Source organism: Xyrauchen texanus, chromosome 4 (assembly GCF_025860055.1).
Source record: "Xyrauchen texanus isolate HMW12.3.18 chromosome 4, RBS_HiC_50CHRs, whole genome shotgun sequence".
NCBI lineage: Eukaryota > Metazoa > Chordata > Actinopteri > Cypriniformes > Catostomidae > Xyrauchen > Xyrauchen texanus.
In genome coordinates this window covers 4,580,196-4,602,121 of record NC_068279.1, presented here as the reverse complement: position 1 = coordinate 4,602,121, position 21,926 = coordinate 4,580,196, and the positions used below count along the sequence as shown (strand labels likewise).

The 21,926-nt window shown below is 39.1% G+C and overlaps 1 protein-coding gene across 7 annotated transcripts in view; it reads left to right on the top strand.

Moving 5' to 3' along the window:
* LOC127643054 (PDZ and LIM domain protein 5-like) overlaps positions 1-21,926 on the top strand; it is a 63,483-nt gene that overhangs the window by 15,304 nt on the left and 26,253 nt on the right. For 3 of the 7 annotated variants that reach the window (XM_052125596.1, XM_052125594.1, XM_052125595.1), the window contains exons 3-5: positions 5,609-5,760; positions 17,201-17,237; positions 18,257-18,642. In XM_052125596.1, coding sequence (XP_051981556.1) covers positions 5,609-5,760; positions 17,201-17,237; positions 18,257-18,642 — 575 coding nt within the window. Of the gene's footprint in view, positions 1-5,608; positions 5,761-17,200; positions 17,238-18,256; positions 18,643-21,575; positions 21,596-21,926 lie in introns of all 7 variants that reach the window. The other 4 variants (XM_052125600.1, XM_052125598.1, XM_052125599.1 and 1 more) reach the window with 2 other exon arrangements.

Genomic DNA, 21,926 nt, shown 5'->3' with positions numbered 1-21,926 from the left:
GACATTCTAGCCCGGCCCCGCTCCACAACGCCATTAAATTCATTTTTATTCAATACTTCACACTTTTCAGTCCTGCTGTGCCCAGGTGTAGCCTACTTCCCTAAACATCAAATTTTATGACAAACTCTCCTTGGGCTGATGCTTTGTGCTTGTCACATAATATTGAGAATGGATAATATGTGAATAGAGACTTGGCTTGTTTCTCATTTACATTTATGCATTTGGCAGACGCTTTTATCCAAAACGACTTACAGTGCCCTTATTACAGGGACAATCCCCCCCGGAGCAACCTGGAGTTAAGTGCCTTGCTCAAGGACACAATGGTGGTGGCTGTGGTGATTGAACCAGAAACCTTATGATTACCAGATATGTGCTTTAACCCACTACACCACCACTCTCCCATCACATGTGTTCTTGTTAATTGTATTGTTGCTCTATCTCCCAGACATTTAAAGGCAATTTTGAAATCCTGGACAGATGCTTTTTTCAGGTCTGAAAAAGAGGATGTTTGGTCACCCTAATAGATTGTTGCATAATAATATAAGACGGCATGCATAATAAATAATTTCTTTTAACAATAATTGTATTTATTTTACATTAATATAATAGTTAATTAAATGCTAAGAAATTGGGAAATCAAATAGTTGTGCATGATAAGAATTATTTCTCTCGCTGTTGCCAATAACGCACACATAATGAGAAATGATGTAAACATTCAGAAAAGATAAAAATCTTCTCAAAAGGTAACACACATTTTTTTAATTATTTTATTTTAAAAAGTATCGGTAAAGATGCTGTTATTAACAGAAAAGTGTCTAAAACTTTGTCTCATTGAATAGAACGGTGTTATTTTATCAATTTGCACGTCTTGTAAAAGTAAACAAACTGTGGTTTGTCGCTTTACATAATCATCAGACAATCTTTTCTATATAGTGGATTTTGGGCCACTTTTCAGCTAGCCAGACTTGTCTGGTTTTAGGGGTTTGGGACACTTTTCAGCTAGTCAGATGGATCTGGTTTGATGGTTTTAGAGGGGTTTGGGACACTTTTCAGCTCATCAGAATGGTCTGGTTTGTGGCGTTTTTGTTGACTTTTCAGCTAGCTAGATGGCTCTGGTTTGATGGTTTGGCCATGTTTCAGCTGGTCAGGCTGCGAGACCAGCTGACCGACCACCTAAACCAGCTGAGCACCAGCTTGGCTAGCATTGGAGACCAGCCAGACCACCTTAAATAAGCAAAAGGCAGAAAACTAACATTTTTCAGCAGGCTTGCAGAATTGCTGAGAATGCTACACATATACATTCTTATGAATTCTGTTTGCGTTCCTGTACAGTACTTGCATAGTGTAAACTGCAGTTCAACTAAAACCAGAAGATTTCTTTGCTTATCAGAACCATGGAAAGTTGATAACAATACAAAACTGACCTGATCCAATTCACTAAACGAGTACATGCATACACGCACACATCCTCTCTGTTTGTACAGCAGATTTGTTCTTCTCATAGTCCTCCAATTTCCTGTCTTTGAACTTTATTCCGTACACTTCCTGCTTTTAGGTGAGTTTAGTGTGTGCGTGTGTGTTTATAGTGTGTCCAGTGTTCTCCTTGAGGGTACAACATGCATCTGTTTTGTAACTGATGTAAATCAAAGACTAACACATGTTCTGTAGTGGGTTAAAGACAAAATCCAAGAAGCTTTTACAATCGCACATGATCGTGAAAACAAACAAACCCAAAACTCGTGTTTGAGAGTTAATTATTTGTTTCCACCTCCCAAATGGATTTTGGTCTACTTTGTCCACAATTGTGGTCTTGTGAAAAACAGTGTCTGTGTAGTCTTCAGCCTGTTTTTGGGTGTTTGGTAATTGCTTTCAGATGTGCAGTGGGTTTTATTTGTGTTTATTCTCCAGTGGAAAGAAAAGTTATGACAGGAATCAAAGAGCATGCAAATCACAGGCTTTTGTGTTATTGTTGGCAGTGTAAACCAACAATGCTGAGAATATTCTAACGAATTATATATATATAATTTTAATATTTTAGGGCTGTGAACTGATATAATTATTTATTTTTGGATTTTTCTCCCTTTCCTCCCTAATTTGGAACGTCAGATTCCAAATGCACTCTAAGTCCTCGTGGTGGCGTAATGACTCAATCCGGGTGGCGGAGGAGGAATCTCAGTTGCCTCCGCATCTGCGACCATCAATCCGCGCCTCTTAGCACATGGCTTATTGAGCATGTGACCACGGAGACCTAGCGCGTGTGGAGGCTTCACACTATTCTCCGCGGCATCCACACACAACTCACTATGCTGGAGGTTAACCCAATGTGACTCAACCCACTCTAGCAACCGGGCCAATTGGTTGCTTAGGAAGCCTGACTGGAGTCACTCAGGAAGCCCTAGATTCAAACTTGTGACTCTATGTGTGGTAGTCAGTGTCTTCACTTGCTGAGCTACCCAGGCCCCCCATAAACTGATATAATAAAAAAAAATTATTAAGTATGGTAGGTTTCTCATCATCGAGTATTATAGTTACAGTTGCATTTTTATGTTTAATGAAAGGTTTCCTTTTTTAAAATATGCTGTTTATCAAAAACTATTTCATTTTAATTTTTATTACATTTTAGTTGGTGCCATGAAAAGGTATTTTTGTGTCTTTTTATTTTGTTTGAATTGATTGTTTTATTTATATACAGTAATAAATAATCAAATGTTTTCGTTTTAGTTTCAGAGGTGTTTTGGGTACCTTAAGAGACCCAATTAGGTAAATCCAGCAAATCAGCATAGGCCTAATTCACACAGGTTTTTTAAATTTAGCTTTTTGTTATAGTTTTTGTTAATGATAATAACACTGGTGTGGTAGAACGAGACTGAGGCAGGATTGTGGAAAATTAATAAAACAATGATGAATGTGACTGTCTCAAATGTATTTACAGTGTCTTGTATACCAGACAGTTGTGCGCACATGAGAGCATATGTCTTCCATCAGTGCTCTGACAGCGCATGTTTCTGTTTATGTAAGAAAATCGTATTAACAAGATGGTCGTGTGATAATTGAAAAGTGTTTAAGTTTGAAAGTGGATTGTAGTATACACTCAGAGCAGTTTGGCAGGGGATCTCGTGTTTCACAGCCCTGTTCTACTCTCAGGCTGTGATTGTAGAGCTATTTTTAATTCTGTTTGAATCTAAATGGCCCAGCCATTCATGCCTTCAATTTTAAGTTGTTTCTGTAGCTCAACTGGTAGAGCATGGTGCTATCAACACTAAATTTATGGGTTCGATTCCAATTCGATTCCATTCTCCCCAATTTGACATGCACAATTCCCAATGCACTCTAAGTCCTCATGGTGGCGTAGTGACTCGACTCTATCCGGGTGGCAGAGGATGAATCTCAGTTGCCTCCGTGGCTGAGACCGTCAATCCGCACATCTTATCACGTGGCTTGTTGAGAGCATTACCGCGGAGACCTAGCATGTGTAGAGGCTTCACGCTATTCTACGTGGCATCCATGCAAAACTCACCATGTGCCCCACCGAGAGCGAGAACAACATTATAGCGACCATGAGGAGGTTAACTCAACGTGACTCTCCCACCCTAGCAACCGGGCCATTTAGTTGCTTTTGAACTTGTGACTCCAGGTGTGGTAGTCAGCATCTTTAAATACTGAGCTACCCAGGGTGCATTGTAAGTCCTTTTGAATAATGGTGTCTGTCAACTACACAAATGTAAATGTTAGTAGGGTTGCCATTTGTGATTTACACACTTCTTTTTTGTAAACTTTAACTTTTATCCAACTGCAGCATTATGTTGTTATTGTAGAAAACTTAGTAGGACTGTTATAAATTCTCATTCCCTTTGATCTTGGTCTTACTGTCTTGTGAGACACTCTTGTCTTGTTTCCCAAAGCTTCCACAGTGAAACTTTGCATCATACGCATGTCTGTTTCTGGTGAATTTTATTGTATCTACAGAAGGACTTTAGTGCATACTGCAAGACTGAGTGTTATATTGCTTTTATACAACAGTTCAATGAACAATTACATAACAAAATAGGGGGAAAGGACGGTCACAAAAGAAATGCACTTGTGCATAAAATTACTTTCTTATGCCACGGATCTGGATCTGCCGTTGCTAGTTCAAAAGATGAGCCTTCCATACTAATTCAGAAACATCACTTTAGGACTTGCAACGATGGCTTGGGTTGTTTCTTACAAGTTATTGCTATCGACTCCCAAGCAGAGATGAACAGTAAAACTGTAGCCGTTAACTCTATTCCTCAGCTGTAGGGCAGCAATTTTAGATGATTTTTATCATATTAGAATTTAAATCATATTGCCTCATCTTGACGCATTTAATATGCCACGGTTACTTTCCCCCTCCTTGCTAAATAGCTGAACTTCAAACCATACTTTCTTCACAAGTGCTTTGGGTGAGTAATATCGAGCTGATGAACACTGTTGTCTTTTCTGTGTTTCTCATAGCACTTCACAGTTGAATTTAAAGACAGCACTGCATGACTTGATGATGTTGTTTTGTGATGTGACAGTTAATCCCACCTCTGAGAAAACATTTGCGCCTGGAGGTCATTTGAACAGAGGCATAAAACTCTTGAAATGTCTAATTACAGGGGACGGCAGGCACATTAATATAGAATGTTGATAAAAACTGACTGGAACAACTTTTCTGAAGAAGGTCCCAAGATGCAGGAGTGCATTGAAGGGGTTTTAATTGAAAAAAACATAAGCAAATAAAAAAAAAAAAATCACTCATGAGGGAGCAAATAAAACAGCAAGCAAAAATAGGACTGAAAAGGAACCGGCAGGGGGAAACTGGAAACAGATAGGAATAACTTGACTAGACTGGAGACAAAATAAAATGATATGGCAGGGAAAAAGAGACAAAGGAGAGAATATATAGGGGAAAGGATGATTGGATACAGGTGATGCCAATAATCATGGGCAGTGCGAATTTGCGCTGCCATGGCAATGCTGATTGCACTGCTGAGTAGCACCTGTGAGAAAGACAAGGGAGAGAGGGAAACACAGCACATGGGACAGCCTGAGAGATAAACTGTCCCAATCCTGCCTAAACAGGTATAAAACGAGACCGAAGAAGCAGGATCGTGACATAAAGCACGCATTTCATACAATCAGAATTGAATATTCAAACAGACCAAATATATATTATACACACACATACACATATATAAAGTGACATGGGCAAAGTGGCATATAATTTATAGAAATAAAAAGATGAACTTATTTAGTTTCATTAGTTACAATTTAAATCTTGTTTGAAAACAAGTCCTTGTTTATGCAATTCCTTGCACAATTCACCTTTAATAATGACTCTTATGATAAATGCACTGTAAGGCTGAGGTTACATTCTCTGCATTAATATATATGTTGATGGTTTCTCCTATTTGTATAATCAGAATATTTAACAAATAATTTAGAAATGAAAACTGAGATGCTAAGTCTAAATCATGACCTACTGTGTCCAATTAATGAGGTATTAACTGACTTACAATAAAGAAAATGGATTGGACATTGTTAAGGGCTTCTGTATGTATCGCTATGTGATTTTTACCTGTGTTTTCTTGTTGTTTTTTAGCTGACGGATGGAGGAAAAGCTGCTAAAGTGGGCATTGCTGTTGGAGATTTGGTTCTCTCCATCGAAGGCATCAGCACTGATGGCATGAACCATCTAGAGGCTCAGAACAAGATCAAATCCTGTGCAGAGCACCTCAATCTCACCTTACAGAAGTAAGAACATCCATACACTACTTTAGTAATGGGTCATCCCTTTACACAAGCTCTTTCCACATGCTCAATAGATGAACCCAATCCTTATGTATAAACACTCTCAATCCCTCTCATGCACAAACACACGGAGGTACACACAAGAGAGAACAAGTCGAGTAGAACAGTGTGTCAGCTAAAGAGTATCTTTTACACTAACAGGGCACATCTGCCCCCTGACAGCAACATATGGCATCATTCCACACTGAGGCATGTTTATAACAGCAGACAGATGAGAAAGAAAGAAATATGAGGCATAAAAAAGAGAAAACAATGGACATGATTATGGACATTACATGGACAAAAAATATTGGTGGAATACAAGCCTGAGGGAAGAAGCTGTTGAACATTCTGGCAGAGCTGGCTCGGATGCTCCGGTACCATCTTCCTGATGGCAGGAGATGGAAGATACTGTGGGAGGGGATAGGTTGGGTCCTTTTCGATGCTGGTGGCTTTGCTGGAGCACCGTGCAAGGAAAATGTCCAGGATGGAGGGGAGAGGGACACTTATGATCTTTGCAGCTGTATTCACTGTCTGCTGCAGGGTGTTGTGTTCTGCGATGCTGCAGTTCCCATACCAGATGGTGATGCAGCTGGTCAACACACTCTTAATGGTGCCCCTGTAGAATGTGGTGAGGATGGGCGGAGGGAGGGAGACTTGCTCTTTTCAGCGGGCGCAGGAAGTAGAGGTGCTGCTGGGCCCTCTTGGAAACGTATGAGGTGTTGGTGGTCCAAGGGATGTTCTCTGTGATGTGCACCCCTATGAATTTAATGCTGCTGACTCTCTCCACTGTCGAGCGTTGATGGTCAGTGGGAGGTGGTCAATGGAATTTGCTGCTGACATGTACTGACTGAGGTCTTCCATTTAGATCCAGTTACAGAGGGTGGTTTTGAGGCCCAGCAGGTTCAGCGTAATGATGAGCTGTTGTGGGATTATTTTGTGGAATGCAGAGCTGAAGTCGATGAACAGTTTCTGATATATGATTTTTTGTGTTCTATGCGGTTCAGGGTCAGGTGGAGGGTGGAGGATATTGCATCGTCGGTAGAATAGTTTGAAAGGTATGGAAACTGTAACGGGTCGAGTGTGTTAGCGAGGCTGGTCTTGATGTGGTGCATGACTAACCTCTCAAAGCACTTCATCATGATTGGAGACTAACACTGTCTGTGATGGTAGTCATTCAGGCAGGTCACGAGTGACTTTGGTACAAATATGATGGTGGTGGACTTGAGACATGTGGGTACGACATCCTGACTAAGCGAGGTGTTGAAGATGTCTGTGAAGACATCTGTCAGCTGTTCAGCACAGTCTCTCAGTACACTGACAGGTTTATTGTCAGGACCAGCAGCCTTGCGTGGGTTAATCCTGGATAAGGTATTCCTCACGTCGGCTGGAGACAGGCAGAGTACCTGGTCGCTGGGAGATGTAGGTGTTTTCCACACAGGTGTGTCATTCTGCACTTCAAACCATGCATAGAAGTGGTTTAGTGCATGTGGGCTTGTAGTCAGTGATGGTCTGAATGGCTTGCCACAAGCTCTGTGCATCTCTGCTGTCAGTGAAGTTATTGTTGGGATAGGGTTAGGGTTATGGTTAGGGTTAAGGTTGGCCTTCTTGATGCCATGGTACAGATGGGCTCTCGCTGTTTTGAGGGCTGCTTTATTCCCCGATCTGTATGCATATACTTGGGTCTTCAGCAGCCCACTGACCTCTGCTGTCAGCCATGGCTTCTGGTTGGCATGTGTGGTGATGGTCTTAGTGAATGTCACATTTTCAATGCACATCCTGATGTAAGCAGTCACTGTTTTTGTGTATTCTTGCAGGTATGTGTGATTGTCGTAGGTGGATGCCTCCTTGAACATGTTCCAATCTATGTCCTGGAAGCAGTCCTGAAGTGCTGAGGTAGCATCCTCTGGCCATACTGCGATCTGTTTTTGAACTGGTTTAGCGAAATGGGAAATGAGACTGTGAAAGGTGGAGTGGTGGTGGTGTAGTGGTCTAAAGCACATAACTGGTAATCTGGTAATCAGAAGGTCGCTGGTTCGATCCCAACAGCCGCCACCACCATTGTGTCCTTGAGCAAGGCACTTAATTCCAGGTTGCTCCAGGGGGATTGTCCCTGTAATAAGGGCTCTGTAAGTCGCTTTGGATAAAAGCATCTGCCAAATGCATAAATGTAAATGTAATGAAAGATTTCAAGCCATATTCGAATTTGCATTGCCCACTTGAGCACCACAACTCAACATGAGAGAGCAATTGGCCTCAGGCCATCACACACCCACACTGACACATAACTGGTAAGAAACATTGTGCTCAGTGGTGACAGAAGAAAGTTCATGGATTAATGCAGTGGAAATCAAAACATGTGAGAGACCAGCACTGACTGACAGAAACATGAGCTGTGACAAAATTGATTCATATGGGAGAGAGTAAAAATAAGGCAATTGACTTAATCTCACACATATTTAAATGCCACTTAAGCTGACGTGGTAAAGTACAGAATGCTCTCAGAGTATATAGTGTGGGTGTTCGTTTAATATTTAATGATCGTAAACTAATCACCCTCTCTTTGTTTTACTTGGGCTTGAGGTCTAATAGAACTAATCCAGCATCAGTGCCACCTGAAACCAGCAGTGTGTGTGTGTGTGTGTGTGTGTGTGTGTGTGTGTGTGTGTGTGTGTGTGTGTGTGGTGTGTGTGTGTAAAATTAAGGATTGCACTATGAAACACACACAGCTCTTCTTGTTTGGTGTACTCTAAGGCCCAATTATACTCTTTGTGCATACAAACTTTTATAGCTACACGATGCCAATTCCATCAGTTTAAAATGTTTAAGAATGCAATTCAAAGCTCAAAGCATGTTGCATTCTCATCATTGATACAAGGGGCAATATAAAGGGCATATGCACAATCTTTCACTATTTTGTCTTCTGCATTGTAGTGTATTTAGTGTCTTGATATATGTACACTGTACGGGTTAAAGTGTTGTGTACGTAACCATTGTTTGTAATGGAAATAGTATGTGTGAGCTAGGAATTTAATTAAACTGTCTTATTTCTACATTACTATGTAAGGAAATTTATAATGGAATCAGTCGCATTTGACAACCGTTATAATTTAGATAAATGACAAATAACTAGATTATTTGTCTGAATAAATTCTCCACCATTAAAATCGTAATACAGCGTCTCATTGAATCAGCTCACAATTTCTACTGTAGGGAATTAGCTTTAATAAAATAATTATTATTAATTCTCTTATTGGAATAATATTATTCTCATGGCTTATTGGCAGTAATATTACACACATATAGGCATAGCTTTGAAGCAAAATCTTTTAGAAACAGGGATGAGATTATTTATCAAAATATACCACAGTCAACACATCATTAAAAGGGAAAAACTAATAATTAATCATAACACATTATAATTAATTATGAACATTTGGATCGGTTAATAGAATCAACTTGATGTTGCTGAATTAACATTACAATCTATTTATCTGTTCGTCTCGTGAAGACTCAGTATTGATCATTTATCGATTCTCAGGAAGTATATTTTTCGTGGCCACACAAAAATAACTCTACCTTAGCACGGAGCTGAGATCGAATCGTTACATTTACATTGATTTACAAGCAGACCAGAATCAACTCACAAGAATGTAAACAAAAGTTTATTTAACTAAAATACGAACACATAACTAATCTAAACAAAAACATATACTCAAAACACTCATACATGGGAAAGGGTAAAGTGAAAATAAAATGAAACCGGAACAGGATAGGGGAAATTAATTTATGAAAAGTGTCACTTAACCATCTGAGGGAACCATTCATACGTCTTGATGGTTCCCCGAGTCGATGGTGTTCCAAGTTGCAATCAATTTCTTATGTGTTGAATGAAGAAATTAGGATGAACTCTGGTGTTCATTAACTCTATGGTCCAGGTAGTTGCACATGGCTTGAGGTGTTGAGGCCTTCCAGCAGAGCAGCAGAGGGTCAGGGGAAAGATCCAGGGGAAAGAGTGTGAGTAAGAGGTGGGACGTGTCTTTTAACTTCTGATAAAGGTCCCTCCTCTCGAGTCTGGCTTGACCAATGAGAAAGGTGCAATCTCCAAGCGGGAAATGTTCCTTTGTTTGGAAGCTGACTCATTTGCATGATTGGGGGTAAGTTGTTAATGTGTGCCCCTTTATGCTCTGATTAATATAGCAAGCATACAATGCATGCTATCAGAATTATATATATACCAAATTGCAGTGTCACACAAGGATTCATTTGATAGGAAAATGGCAGAACTAACTGTACATTATCTGGTAGTTCTTTCATAAGGCAGGCATAAAACAGTATACAGTACCAAAAAAAAAAACTTTACAAGACAGTAATGATACTATACACAATGTCCCAGGGGTATGCATGTGGATTTAGAGACAGGTTGTCTATAATTTAGTGAAGAAAAGTCTGTTGTTCTGGGCTTTGAGTTCATTTCTTATAGGGGAAAGATTGCTCTGGCATGCAGCAAACCTTTCCCCACTTGGAAAGTCACTGGGGGTCCACTATTTGCTGGTCCAGTGTCAGCAAAGACAGTGTAAAGGCTTGATAATGATCAGTGGGGGAGCAGACATTACGGAGTCTGCTTGGGCCTACGTGGACCTTTGCTTGTTACAGTCTTGAGACATCTGTTGGCTTATTCATTAAATAATGAATAATTGTGTGTCTGATTGGTCCAGTGGCTAAAGCATTCAGGTTTTTTCTCTTTACTACCTCATATTAAAGAAATATTATCCACTATTTGTAATCGCACAGCAGTCTGCAGTGAGTATTAAGTGATTTTACTCATTATTGTGCTTTTGTGCAGAACAAAAACAGCATGCAACAAGCAGCAAGTAATGTTCTTTATCTGTCAGAACCCAACACTAAACAGACACTGCGTGTTTTTGTGTGTGTATTGGCCTTTCACTGCTAGTGGACGCCATTCGGGTTTATTGGAGAGGTATGGAGATGCCAAACTCAGCTCTACCTGCAGTTATGGTGGATAGATTTGGAGTTTTATGAGCTTTGCGTTGATTCTCGCAGATTACAGAGAGAGAAAGAGAGACTCCGTGTTAATTAAAAGCACATGAAGTGAAATATTTTATTGTTTTCTTATTTCATTTTTTTCTTCTTATTAGCTTTAGCTTGTAAGAACTTACTGTAATCTCACATACCATCAGATGAACTCATGGATGCTTATATCAGATATAATTTCAATGTGCCCCTTTACTAGTGCATTTATACATACATACATACTCTATTAAAAGGGCATTTTATTTCTCCTAAGGCGTTTTAGGAGAAACATCTGAGACATAATAAATGTGTCATTTTATTTTTTCTCTGAAGTCTACTTATAATGTTACTGAAGGTTGTTTTCCACAAAAACAGTTGTAATTTTGTGTTTCATGACCAGTGTCCACCCTCTCTCTGACCCTTAGAATTGAACAGGATGTTTTTGCAAAAAAAAAAAAATTTACATGCTTTCTCCTGTCCAAGCTTAATATGCAGCATCAACTATAATAAGCTAAATTTTTGTAGGCTGTGTGTGTTGATGGGGGGGGGGGGTTGCCCTTAAAATCTCTTTCTAAGCATCTTGAATGAATAGGTAAACTTAGCTACACCGGTGGCCAAACGTTTGGAATAATGTACACATTTTGCAGTTTCGGAAGGAAATTGGTACTTTAATTCACCAAAGTGTCATTCCACTGATCACCAAGTATAACCAGGACATTACTTATGTAAACATAGCACCATCATTATTTGAAAAAAGTCATTTTTGATCAAATCAAGACAGGCCCCAAATCCATCAGCCATTACTCCATCACCTTATCCTTGCGTAATCATGCTAAATTGCTAATTTGGTACTAGAAAATCCCCTGCCATTATATAAATCACAGTTGAAAGCTATTTGGTTCGTTAAATGAAGCTTAACATCGTCTTTGTGTTTGTTTTTGAGTTGCTATAGTATGCAATAGACTGGCATGTCTTTAGGTCAATATTAGTTAAAAAAAATGGCAAAACAGAAAGAAAGAAACACCTTTCTCTAGAAGCTCGTCAGTCAATCATTGTTTTGAAGATTTCATACAAACGTGTACACTACAGTCTTCAAAGATAAAGCACAACTGTCTCTAACAAGGACAGAAAGAGATGTGGAAGACCAGATGTGCAACTAAACAAGAGGATAAGTACATCAGAGTCTCTAGTTTGAGAAATAGACGCCTCACATGTCCTCCGCTGACAGCTTCATTGAATTCTACCCGCTCAACACCAGTTTCATGTACTACAGTAAAGAGAAGACTCAGGAGGCCTTATGGGAAGAATTGCAAAGAAAAAGCCACTTTTGAAACAGAAAAACTAAAATAAAAGGTTTGAGTGGGCAAAGAAACACAGACATTGGACAACAGATAAATGGAAAAGAGTGTTACGGATCTGAAACCCATTGAGCTTTTGTGGTATCAGCAAGACTGTAAGGTGTGTGAGAAGTGCCTGACAAGATGAAATGTCACTTGAGGATCTGCTAGAATAACAAGGATCTGCAAAGCTGTCATTGCTGCACATGCAGGATTTTTTGATGAGAACTTTGAAATAGTTTACGTTTTTTTCTATACATTGTGATCAGTTGAATGCCACTTTAGTGAATAAAAGTACCAATTTCTTTGCACAATAGCATTCCAAATTTTTGGCTGCCAGTGTAAATCCCAACAACAAATCTAGTAAATTTTTTTCATTATTATTTTATTCCCAGTCTTGATTGATTTATTTATCTTTCTACTAGTGCATGTACGGTTTGGGTTTGCCATGCTATGGGGCATTGACTTTTGGCTGTACCACATCGAAAACAAGTAGTTCTGAATGCTAAAATACACACAAGTGCCTAATCTTATTCAGAGCTCAAACTTTGAATCAAATACAATATGTCCACCTGATTCAACTCTTCACAGATGGATAATGGATTGCTTGATTACTTGGCTTTGTAGGAGGTCTTTTGTTGACCGATTGGAGGAGAAGTTTAGCTTAATTAAATTAAACCAGCTGGATTCCAACCACAGCACCATTACAGGCTTATTTTGGTCTGTTGACAGCCCACTGCAATTGGCTTTCAAAATCGTTCTAGAAATAAAAACCCTTAAGGTATACAAACAAGTCATCCATTTCGACATCCATTTGATTCAGGTAATGACCCTTTCAATGTAATTCCATGAACTGGCTCAATGTTGGAAGTTACTGATTCGGTCTTTGCACCATTTTAGTTTAGTTTATTATTCTAAATGGACATTGTTTTCTTGAAATGACACTTCTTGTTCTGGGTCTGCTTTGTGATTACTGTTTTGCAGTCTGTAAAACTTTTACTCATTTAACTCTAACACATGGAAGACATTGTGGGACAATATATAGAATAATACAGAATAATATTTAGAGTAATTTAGAATAATTTATCCTCTTTGTATACCTCCATTCTGTATGTTTATTTGGGTCTGTATAATTATCATGCGCTGTTTGTGATTGGAAGCATGTCATCAAGACAGTTTTTGCTTTCCCAGCAAATAAACTAAATGTTTTGATTCTAGAAGTTCTGATTGTTGAGCGTTAACACAATTTCCCAAATGTCTGACATGTCTACATTATTCTGAAAGAAAAACGACCTGATGTTTCATCTTGTTTTGAATCCCGTTCTTATAAGCCCTCATTTAGACACTCGCAGATGATGACAGAAATGTTTGTCTTCACACCTCATTTTATACAAATAATTCATTTATTATGACTGACATTTTGTTTGGTGCATTTACAAGAAAACACATGAAAAAATGAAAGATTCCAGAGTTGGCCACTCTCCGACTTGAATCAGGTTACAGGCCAGGTTTAGCTCAGTTTTTGGTTTAGATAATATTGGGATTGCATCAACTTTGGGTTTGTGATTGAGGAAAAATATATTATTACCTATGTTTTCATTTTAACATAATTCTATTTGTGCATGAGTGCACACACATAGAGTATTTGAGCTGCGACAATCAGTGTCATCCATCCATCTTCATCCATCCATTTTCAACTGCTTATCCGAAGTCGGGTCGCGGGGGCAGCAGCTCCAGCAGGGGGCCCCAAACACATAGGGCCACATTAACCAGCTCTGACTGGGGGACCCCGAGGCGTTCCCAGGCCAGTGTGGAGATGTAATCTCTCCACCTATTCCTGGGTCTTCCCGGAGGCCTCCTCCCATCTGGACATGCCTGAAACACCTCCCTAGGGAGGCGGCCAGGGGGCATCCTTACCAGAAGCCCAAACCACCTCAACTGACTCCTTTCGATGCAAAGGAGCAGCGGCTCTACTCCGAGCTCCTCACGGATGACTGAGCTCCTCACCCTATCTCTAAGGGAGAAGCCCGACACCCTTCTGAGGAAACCCATTTCGGCCACTTGTACTCGTGACCTAGTTCTTTCGGTCATGACCCAGCCTTCATGACCATAAGTGATGGTAGGAACGAAAATTGACCGGTAGATCGAGAGCTTTGCCTTCCGGCTCAGCTCTCTTTTGGTGACAACGGTGCGATAGAGAGAGTCCAATACCGCCCCCGCTGCCCCGATTCTCCGGCCAACCTCCCGCTCCATTGTCCCCTCACTCGTGAACAAGACCCCGAGGTACTTGAACTCCATCACTTGGGGTAATACCTCCTTCCCTATCCGGAGTACGCACTCCATCGGTTTCCTGCTGAGAGAACCCTGGCCTCAGATTTAGAGGTGCCAATCAAGTCATTTAAATGTTTATAGCACTTTTTCCTCTAGCTATACAACATGAAAATAATGGCAATATTTGTCAGCTAATATTTGTACAAGCCATGTATTATTTAATGCAGAAGTATGGACGTTTCCATCACCAAAAAGAGTTTCAGGTTTGGGTCAGAATTGATCTTACAGGGATAGTTTAGACCAAAATGAAAATGCTGTTGTCATTTCCAACCCTCATGTTGTTCCAAGCCTTTATGTCTTTCTTCTTAAGTGGAATAAAAAAGATGTTATGGCTCAGTCACCATTCACTTTTATTCCATACAATGAATGTATGTGATGACTGATGTGTGTGTGTGTGTGTGTGTGTGTGTGTGTGTGTGTGTGTGTGTGTGTGTGTGTAGTGTGTGTGTTGCAATGTCTTAACTTTCTGTGAACTGAAAGTGTAAGATGAAGCCTGCAACACTAGAACACATTTCTCACACACTCTCCAGCAGTTTAGCTCATCCCTACACTGAGGAAATCAGTCCTGTGTGTTTATTGGCTTTTACAGGATATCACAGCTGGTAAAATCCCATTTCCCTTTATAGATATATGAGGATAAAAATCAACATTCAGACAAAAGATTGAAGACATTTCTTTTGTAATATTTCATGGTTTCCCCCTGTGAGCAATAAACACACATCAGTTCAATGTCTGCTAGCTATTGAATGGGAACATTGCCCTTTTCTTTTCAACTTTATTTTTACAGCCAATATTATATTGATATAATATGAAATTGATATTGTTTGATATCAAATCTCCAACCCCAAGTATGAGCAACAATAATAGTGATACTTGCGTTAGCGAACATCACTTTTTAACAAATGAAATAAAATCATACTTTCTCGTACTTTTTGTACTTTTTTAAAAACACATGATGTGACGCGACGTGAAAGTAAAGGAAAGTAAATTCATGTTAAAATAAAATACATTTAAAGTAATGTTAAATTAAAATAAAGTGAAGTATAAAAGTAAAGTAAAAGCAAAGTGAAATAGTAAAGTTAAAATTAATTAAAAATGAAGTGAAGTGACGTGGTGTGAGGTGAAGTGAGAAAGTAAAAATAAAGTTAATTTAATTTAAGTTCAAATAAAGTAAATATAAAAATAAAGTAAAATTTTAAGAAAAGGTGAGGTGAAATGAAAAAGTTAAGAAAAGTTAAAATAAAGAAAATTTAAAATAAAGTAAAGTGAAGTGAAAAAGTAAAATAAAGTTTAAGTAAAGTAAAGGTGAGGCGAAAAATTAAGTTAAGCTAACTTAAAAAAAAGTTGAAATAAAAAGAAGTTAAAATAAAATAAAAAATAAAGTTAAAGTAAAGTGAAGTGAGGTGAGGTGAAGTGAAAAAGTAAAATAAAGTTAAAATAAAGTAAAGTTAAAGTAAAGATGAGGTGAAAAAGTTCAGTTAAGATGAGTTAAAATAAAGTAGATAAAATAAAATAAAGTTAAAGTAAAGGTGAGGCGAGGTGTAAATGTTAAGTGAAGCTGAGTTAAAATAAAGTTAAAGTAAAGAAAAATGAAGTGGTAACGTGGTGATGTGAGGTGAAGTGACGTGAAAAAGTAAAGTAAAATAAAGTTAAAATTAAATGAAATTAAAGTTAAAATAAAGTTACAATTAAAATAAAATTAAAGTTTAAATTGTTTAAATGAAATTAAATGAAATTAAAGTTAAAATAAAGTTTAGTTAAACCAAAATAAAATAATGATTTTACATGCATTTGAATGTAACAAAAATGTATTAATTTAGGAAACATTAATTAAAGAAGAGCAGTTTGTCTCTCTTTCTCTGTCTCTGGCTTAACTGTCACTCATCTTCCAATTCCTGCAGTTCTATATTGAGTGTACTGAGAACAGATTATTAGCTCATAACTGCAGCATTGTGACCGCTCAGCACTCCCTCTGACAGATCTACACCCGTTAAACCCGACCCGCTAGATTTCACTATCAAGTCCTCTACTTAAGGATACACTCCAGGTCAAGATGGGTCACATTAGTGTGTTTGTGTCTTTACATACATCAGAGACTGTTTTATTTTTGAATCCACATTTGGATGGACAATCAAAAAATGTGAAACCATTTTTCTCAGTTTCAGTATTGCGGTAGTTACTGCATTTTGGCTTTGTAAGGCAGTAAAGTTGTTTTTTGTTTTAGAAGGTGTAGTCTTATATCCAGCTCTCACTGAGATAATAGGTCACTGAGATAATAGTGGATGTAAATGTATGTGTAGGATATGTACAGATAGAGAGATGTGCAAGATTGTTCTGGAATTGAGTTCAGATGTCAGGCAGTGATTTTTAGAGACAGTAATAAATACTACAATACTCTGCCAGCCTTACACACACACACACACACACACACACACACACACACACACACACACACACACACACACACACACACACACACACACACACACACACACACACACACACACATACATACACATTATTACTTTAAATCAAGATGCCACATCATACGAGTTTAAAACCAAACCTGACTTCTTTAGTGGTTGATGCAAACCTTGAACATCTATTTGTGTTCTCCCCTGGAGAATGTAGTGCCAGTGTCCGATCCAGATGTGCTCACAAAGAGTTATTAATGTTTTCGTTCATTGTTTGTGTTCCAACAGAGCGTCCAGTTTTACAAAACCAGATGTGGCACCAAAGGTATGAGTTTTACCCACACTATGCACACAACACACAGACTGAGTGTGTGTTTATATGTGATGATTCCCCTCTGAGACAGACAGATGAAGCTTTACATGCACACTAGTGTTTTAGTTTTGCATGTTTGTAATAGTACTGCGCCCGCTGCAATCAGCAATTATTTGTTTTGTATTGCTAATATGTATTGCTATGAGTCCAATGTGAAGATACAGGCTGTGTTCAAAAGGAAATATTGGTGCGCCACTTACTGCAGTTTATTCTGTATTCTGCATACCAGTTTTAAATTGTAAAACACAGTACACATAACTGCATACTACTTTTTAAGTATAGAGTAGTAGTATACATTATTATGCTATTCCAAACAAATCTATTGGATATGTTTGAAATTGTACACTACCAATACTGCTCATAATCTCTCTGCAATATATAATATGTAAACTGTGCACAGTATGCATATTTTCAGTTTGAAAATAGTAGTAATAGTATATTCTTTGCAATGTTCAGTCAATTGCATGCTTGTGTTCATTTCGAACACAGCCATTGATACCAGGGCTTGACTGGGATTTTACATGGCAACTGGCCCAAAACATGTTTGGGGGGGTGGGAGGGGGAGGGGGTGAGCTAAAAGTTGTTGGGGGGTTTCGCTGTCCTTTTTTTGCATAAAATGGCGCAGTTTTGTAGTTCATTCCGCAAAACCCGGCAGCTCATGTTTGCTTATCGCGGCCCATTCCGCACGTTTCACGGCCGACCAACCGGCCCAATCGGTTTTCCCGATGGCCAGCCCACCCCTGATCGGCCCAAAAGTGCGTCGGCCCACCGGGAAAAAGCCCGGTATGTCAGATTACCAGTCCAGCCTTGATTGATACATATCATTTAGGTTTCGAGCAGTATAGTCAACAACATTCTTTGTATTACCCATTTATTTTTATGTGTATGTCTGTTGATTTGTTGCGTTACTGATGTTGTATTTTGTGTTGTGCTTGTGTTTGAGTCCTGCATGTGCTTCACTCCATGTTTAGGATAATTCTGTGGAAGTTATCAAGCCCGTTCCCATGACAACCTCCATTCCATCTTCCTCTGACATCAAAAACACCACCCACATCACTACATCATCCAATAAGAGCGCTCATCCGTTTGGAGAGACAGGGACAACACCCATAGCCTCCATTCCCTCCCCTGCATCTGCTTTTGCACCCGCCTCCTCAGCTCAAAGGCCTAAACCACTGGCTCCGCCCACCCCCACTGACATGACAGCTGGCTCACTCAATCATCTGCCTGTAGTGCCCCGCCCATCCGTCTATAACACGCCCATCAATCTCTACTCCAATGAGAATGCCTGTGAGGTAGCTATGGGCCAGAGGCGGGGCCTGCTGGAAAGCCAGGGTGAGAGCTCACAGCTTAATGGGTAAGAATTTGATTGACACATTGACGCTCCAACCACCACACAAACATTTAGCTCAACAATGACCCCTCCCATTATATTTCCAGTTCATTACAGAAAATATTTCTTACAGGTTTTCAAAGCCTTGAATCAAACTAACCAGCTCTGATATTAAACATTAACAACATTTACTTGAAGCAAAACAGGTATATCATAATTGGAAAACAACAAAGGTACATGACAGTGTATATATTTAAATATGAATGTTTTCACGATTAAAAGCGAGGCTGTAAATGATAGGTGTAGTCTGTCTGTTCAATGTGTTGTGTAGTCGTTATATTACTAAATGAAATATTCAGAATATTCTTTCGTTATATCACTAAATGACTGTTTCTCTTTTTGCACTGAGTGACATCTTATAATATGTTCGTCAGTGAGTATATTTAGATCGCCGTAACAGTATCTGTTGTGTGTTTTAGTGTGTATCAGGGCTCTCCCTTGGATAATGTCCCAGGGGAAGCTCAGATGTATCGTGTGTGTGTGTGTGTGTGTGTGTGTGTGTGTGTGTGTGTGTGTGTGTGTGTGTGTGTGTGTGTGTGTGTGTGTGTTTTTGGTTTCATATTTGAATAATGGTTGTAAAATACTGATTGACATGAGTTACACACACATATTGTATATGCTGACATTTACACATTCTGACACACACATCTAATTTCTTTCACTGTTACCGGTTTTGTGTGTTTCTTGTTCACACATTTGTGTGTTTGTTGTGAGGCATTTTGTTTGTTTCTGTCTTTTAATAACTTTAAAAAGCTATTCATATCAGCCTGATACCAGCTAAAGGTATACGGCTCTGGAAAAAATTAAGAGGCCGCTGCAAAATTATCAGTTTCTCTGGATTTACTATTTATAGGTATGTGTTTGTGTAAAATGATCATCAATGATGCGCCACCAAATTTAACAGTGGGTGCGAGACGCTGTGGCTTGAAGGCCTCTCCAGGTCTCCGTCTAACCATTAGACAACCAGGTGGAGGATCGGGGATTATCTGGGGATTCTTCAGCAAGGCTGGAATCGGGCAGATTCATCTTTGCGAAGGACGCATGAATCAAGCCACTTACAAGTTTATCCTGGAAGAAAGCTTGCTTCCTTGTGCTCTGACAATGTTCTCCAACTCTGAGGATTGTTTTTTCCCAGCAGGACAATGGCTCCATTCCACACAGCCAAGTCAATCAATGTGTGGATGAAGGACCACCGGATCAAGACCCTGTCATGGCCAGCCCAATCTCCAGACCTGAACCCCATTGAAAACCTCTGGAATGTGATCAAGAGGAAGATGGATGGCCACAAGCCATCAAACGAAGCCGAGCTGCTTGAATTTTTGCACCAGGAGTGGCATAAAGTCTCCCAATAACGCGAAAGACTGGTAGAGAGCATGCCATGACGCATGAAAGCTGTGATTGAAAATCAGGGTTATTCCACCAAATATTGATTTCTGAACTCTTCCTAAGTTAAAACATTAGTATTGAATTGTTTAAAAATGAATATTAACATGTTTTCTTTGCATTATTGGTGGTCTGAAAACATGGCATCTTTTTTGTTATTTTGACCAGTTAATAAATGCTCTAAATGACAATATTTGTATTTGGAATTTGGGAGAAACGTTGTCAGTACTTTATAGAATAAAACAAAAATTTTCATTTTACTCAAACACATACCTATAAATAGTAAAATCCAGAGAAACTGATAATTTTGCAGTGGTCTCTTAATTTTATCCAGAGCTGTAGTTTAATCACCTGTAATGAGGTTCAAGGAACGAGGAAGTGCTAGACGGTGTTTCCAACTCAGGAATGTCACTTTTGAACAGCAAAAACACGTTTGCCTAAATGCGCAATGGTGTAGCTTCAGATACATATCACAAAGTGTCTTTAATGAAATACGACAGTGGCCAACACACAAGCAGCTTCTCAGCTGGACTCACTCTCTCAACTCTCCACTCCTTAAAAGCCCCAATCCCCCCTCACTGAAACACAAGACAGGTGTTAAACACAGGCGGAAATCATTCACCCCTCATCTCCCCCACTTTACATCGTACTCGGCCACACCTCTGCCTCCACATCACCCTATGAACCCTTTCTTATTCTTGTTGAGTTTTGTGGATAGATGACTATATATGTGTGGCATACTACCATACTGCTCATATTGTTTTTGTATTCATGCACCATGTATAGAGTGCACAATATGCACATTTTAGGTAAACACTGAATACCTGGGTAACCTAATAAGTTTTAATAACCCCAAAATATTTATATTTACATTTATGCATTTGGCGGACGCTTTAATCCAAAGCGACTTACAGCGACTTACACTTATTACAGGGACAATTCCCCCGGAACAACCTGGAGTTAAGTGCCTTGCTCAAGGACACAATGGTGGTGGCTGTGGGGATCGAACCAGCAACCTTCTGATTACCAGTTATGTGCTTTAGCCCACTACGTCACCACCTTGATTTACAAAGTGGCGAATGAACTGATTGTAATCAATGTGCCAGCCCTGTTTCCATATTTTTATGGGCAACTGTGGAGAAAACATATTCATCCTTCATGTGATCATGTGTGGATGCTGTATTATGTTTCAAAGGGTCAGGCTTATCTTTCTCATTGCGGTTGTGTGCATGGGTTTACTTTGCTATGGTTTGGGAACCAAAGTCCCACAAAACCTCCCATTGGAAAAATCAGGGGACACCCTTAATTGGAAAAATGTTTTATACAATTCTTTCTAAAAATGCTTAATGTTTTCTGTTAGGGTTTTATATTTAGGTAGCTAATTAAACGTGTGTGAGAGAATTGTTTGTGTAGTTGTTAGTCTGTCTCAGAGGGGTTTGAAAATTCAAGAAGGCAGTTTTGGGTGTTTTTATCTGTGTATTTAATGGCTGTTTTCTCCTTCATGTGCTGTTTAGCAGGTGATTCCAGCTACAAAGTCAGTATCACATTACTGGATCCTGTTTTCATTGTGTGTGTGTGTGTGTGTGTGTGTGTGTGTGTGTGTGTGTGTGTGTGTGTGTGTGTGTGTGTGTGTTGTGTTTAAATTGTGCTGTGGTTTTGAGTGCATTTTTGAATTTGATTTGAATTCCCCAGTCAAATCCTTACTTTGAGAGTGCTTTGCTTTTCTTGTGAATGAAAGACTGTTGATGGTGATGATTCATTATTATGTGGCAGTTCATTGCAGTTCACCATGTTACAGTGATGGTAGGATATGGTAATGTTATGATACTTTGATATAAAGTGTTATGAGTGACAAGTGAATCAAG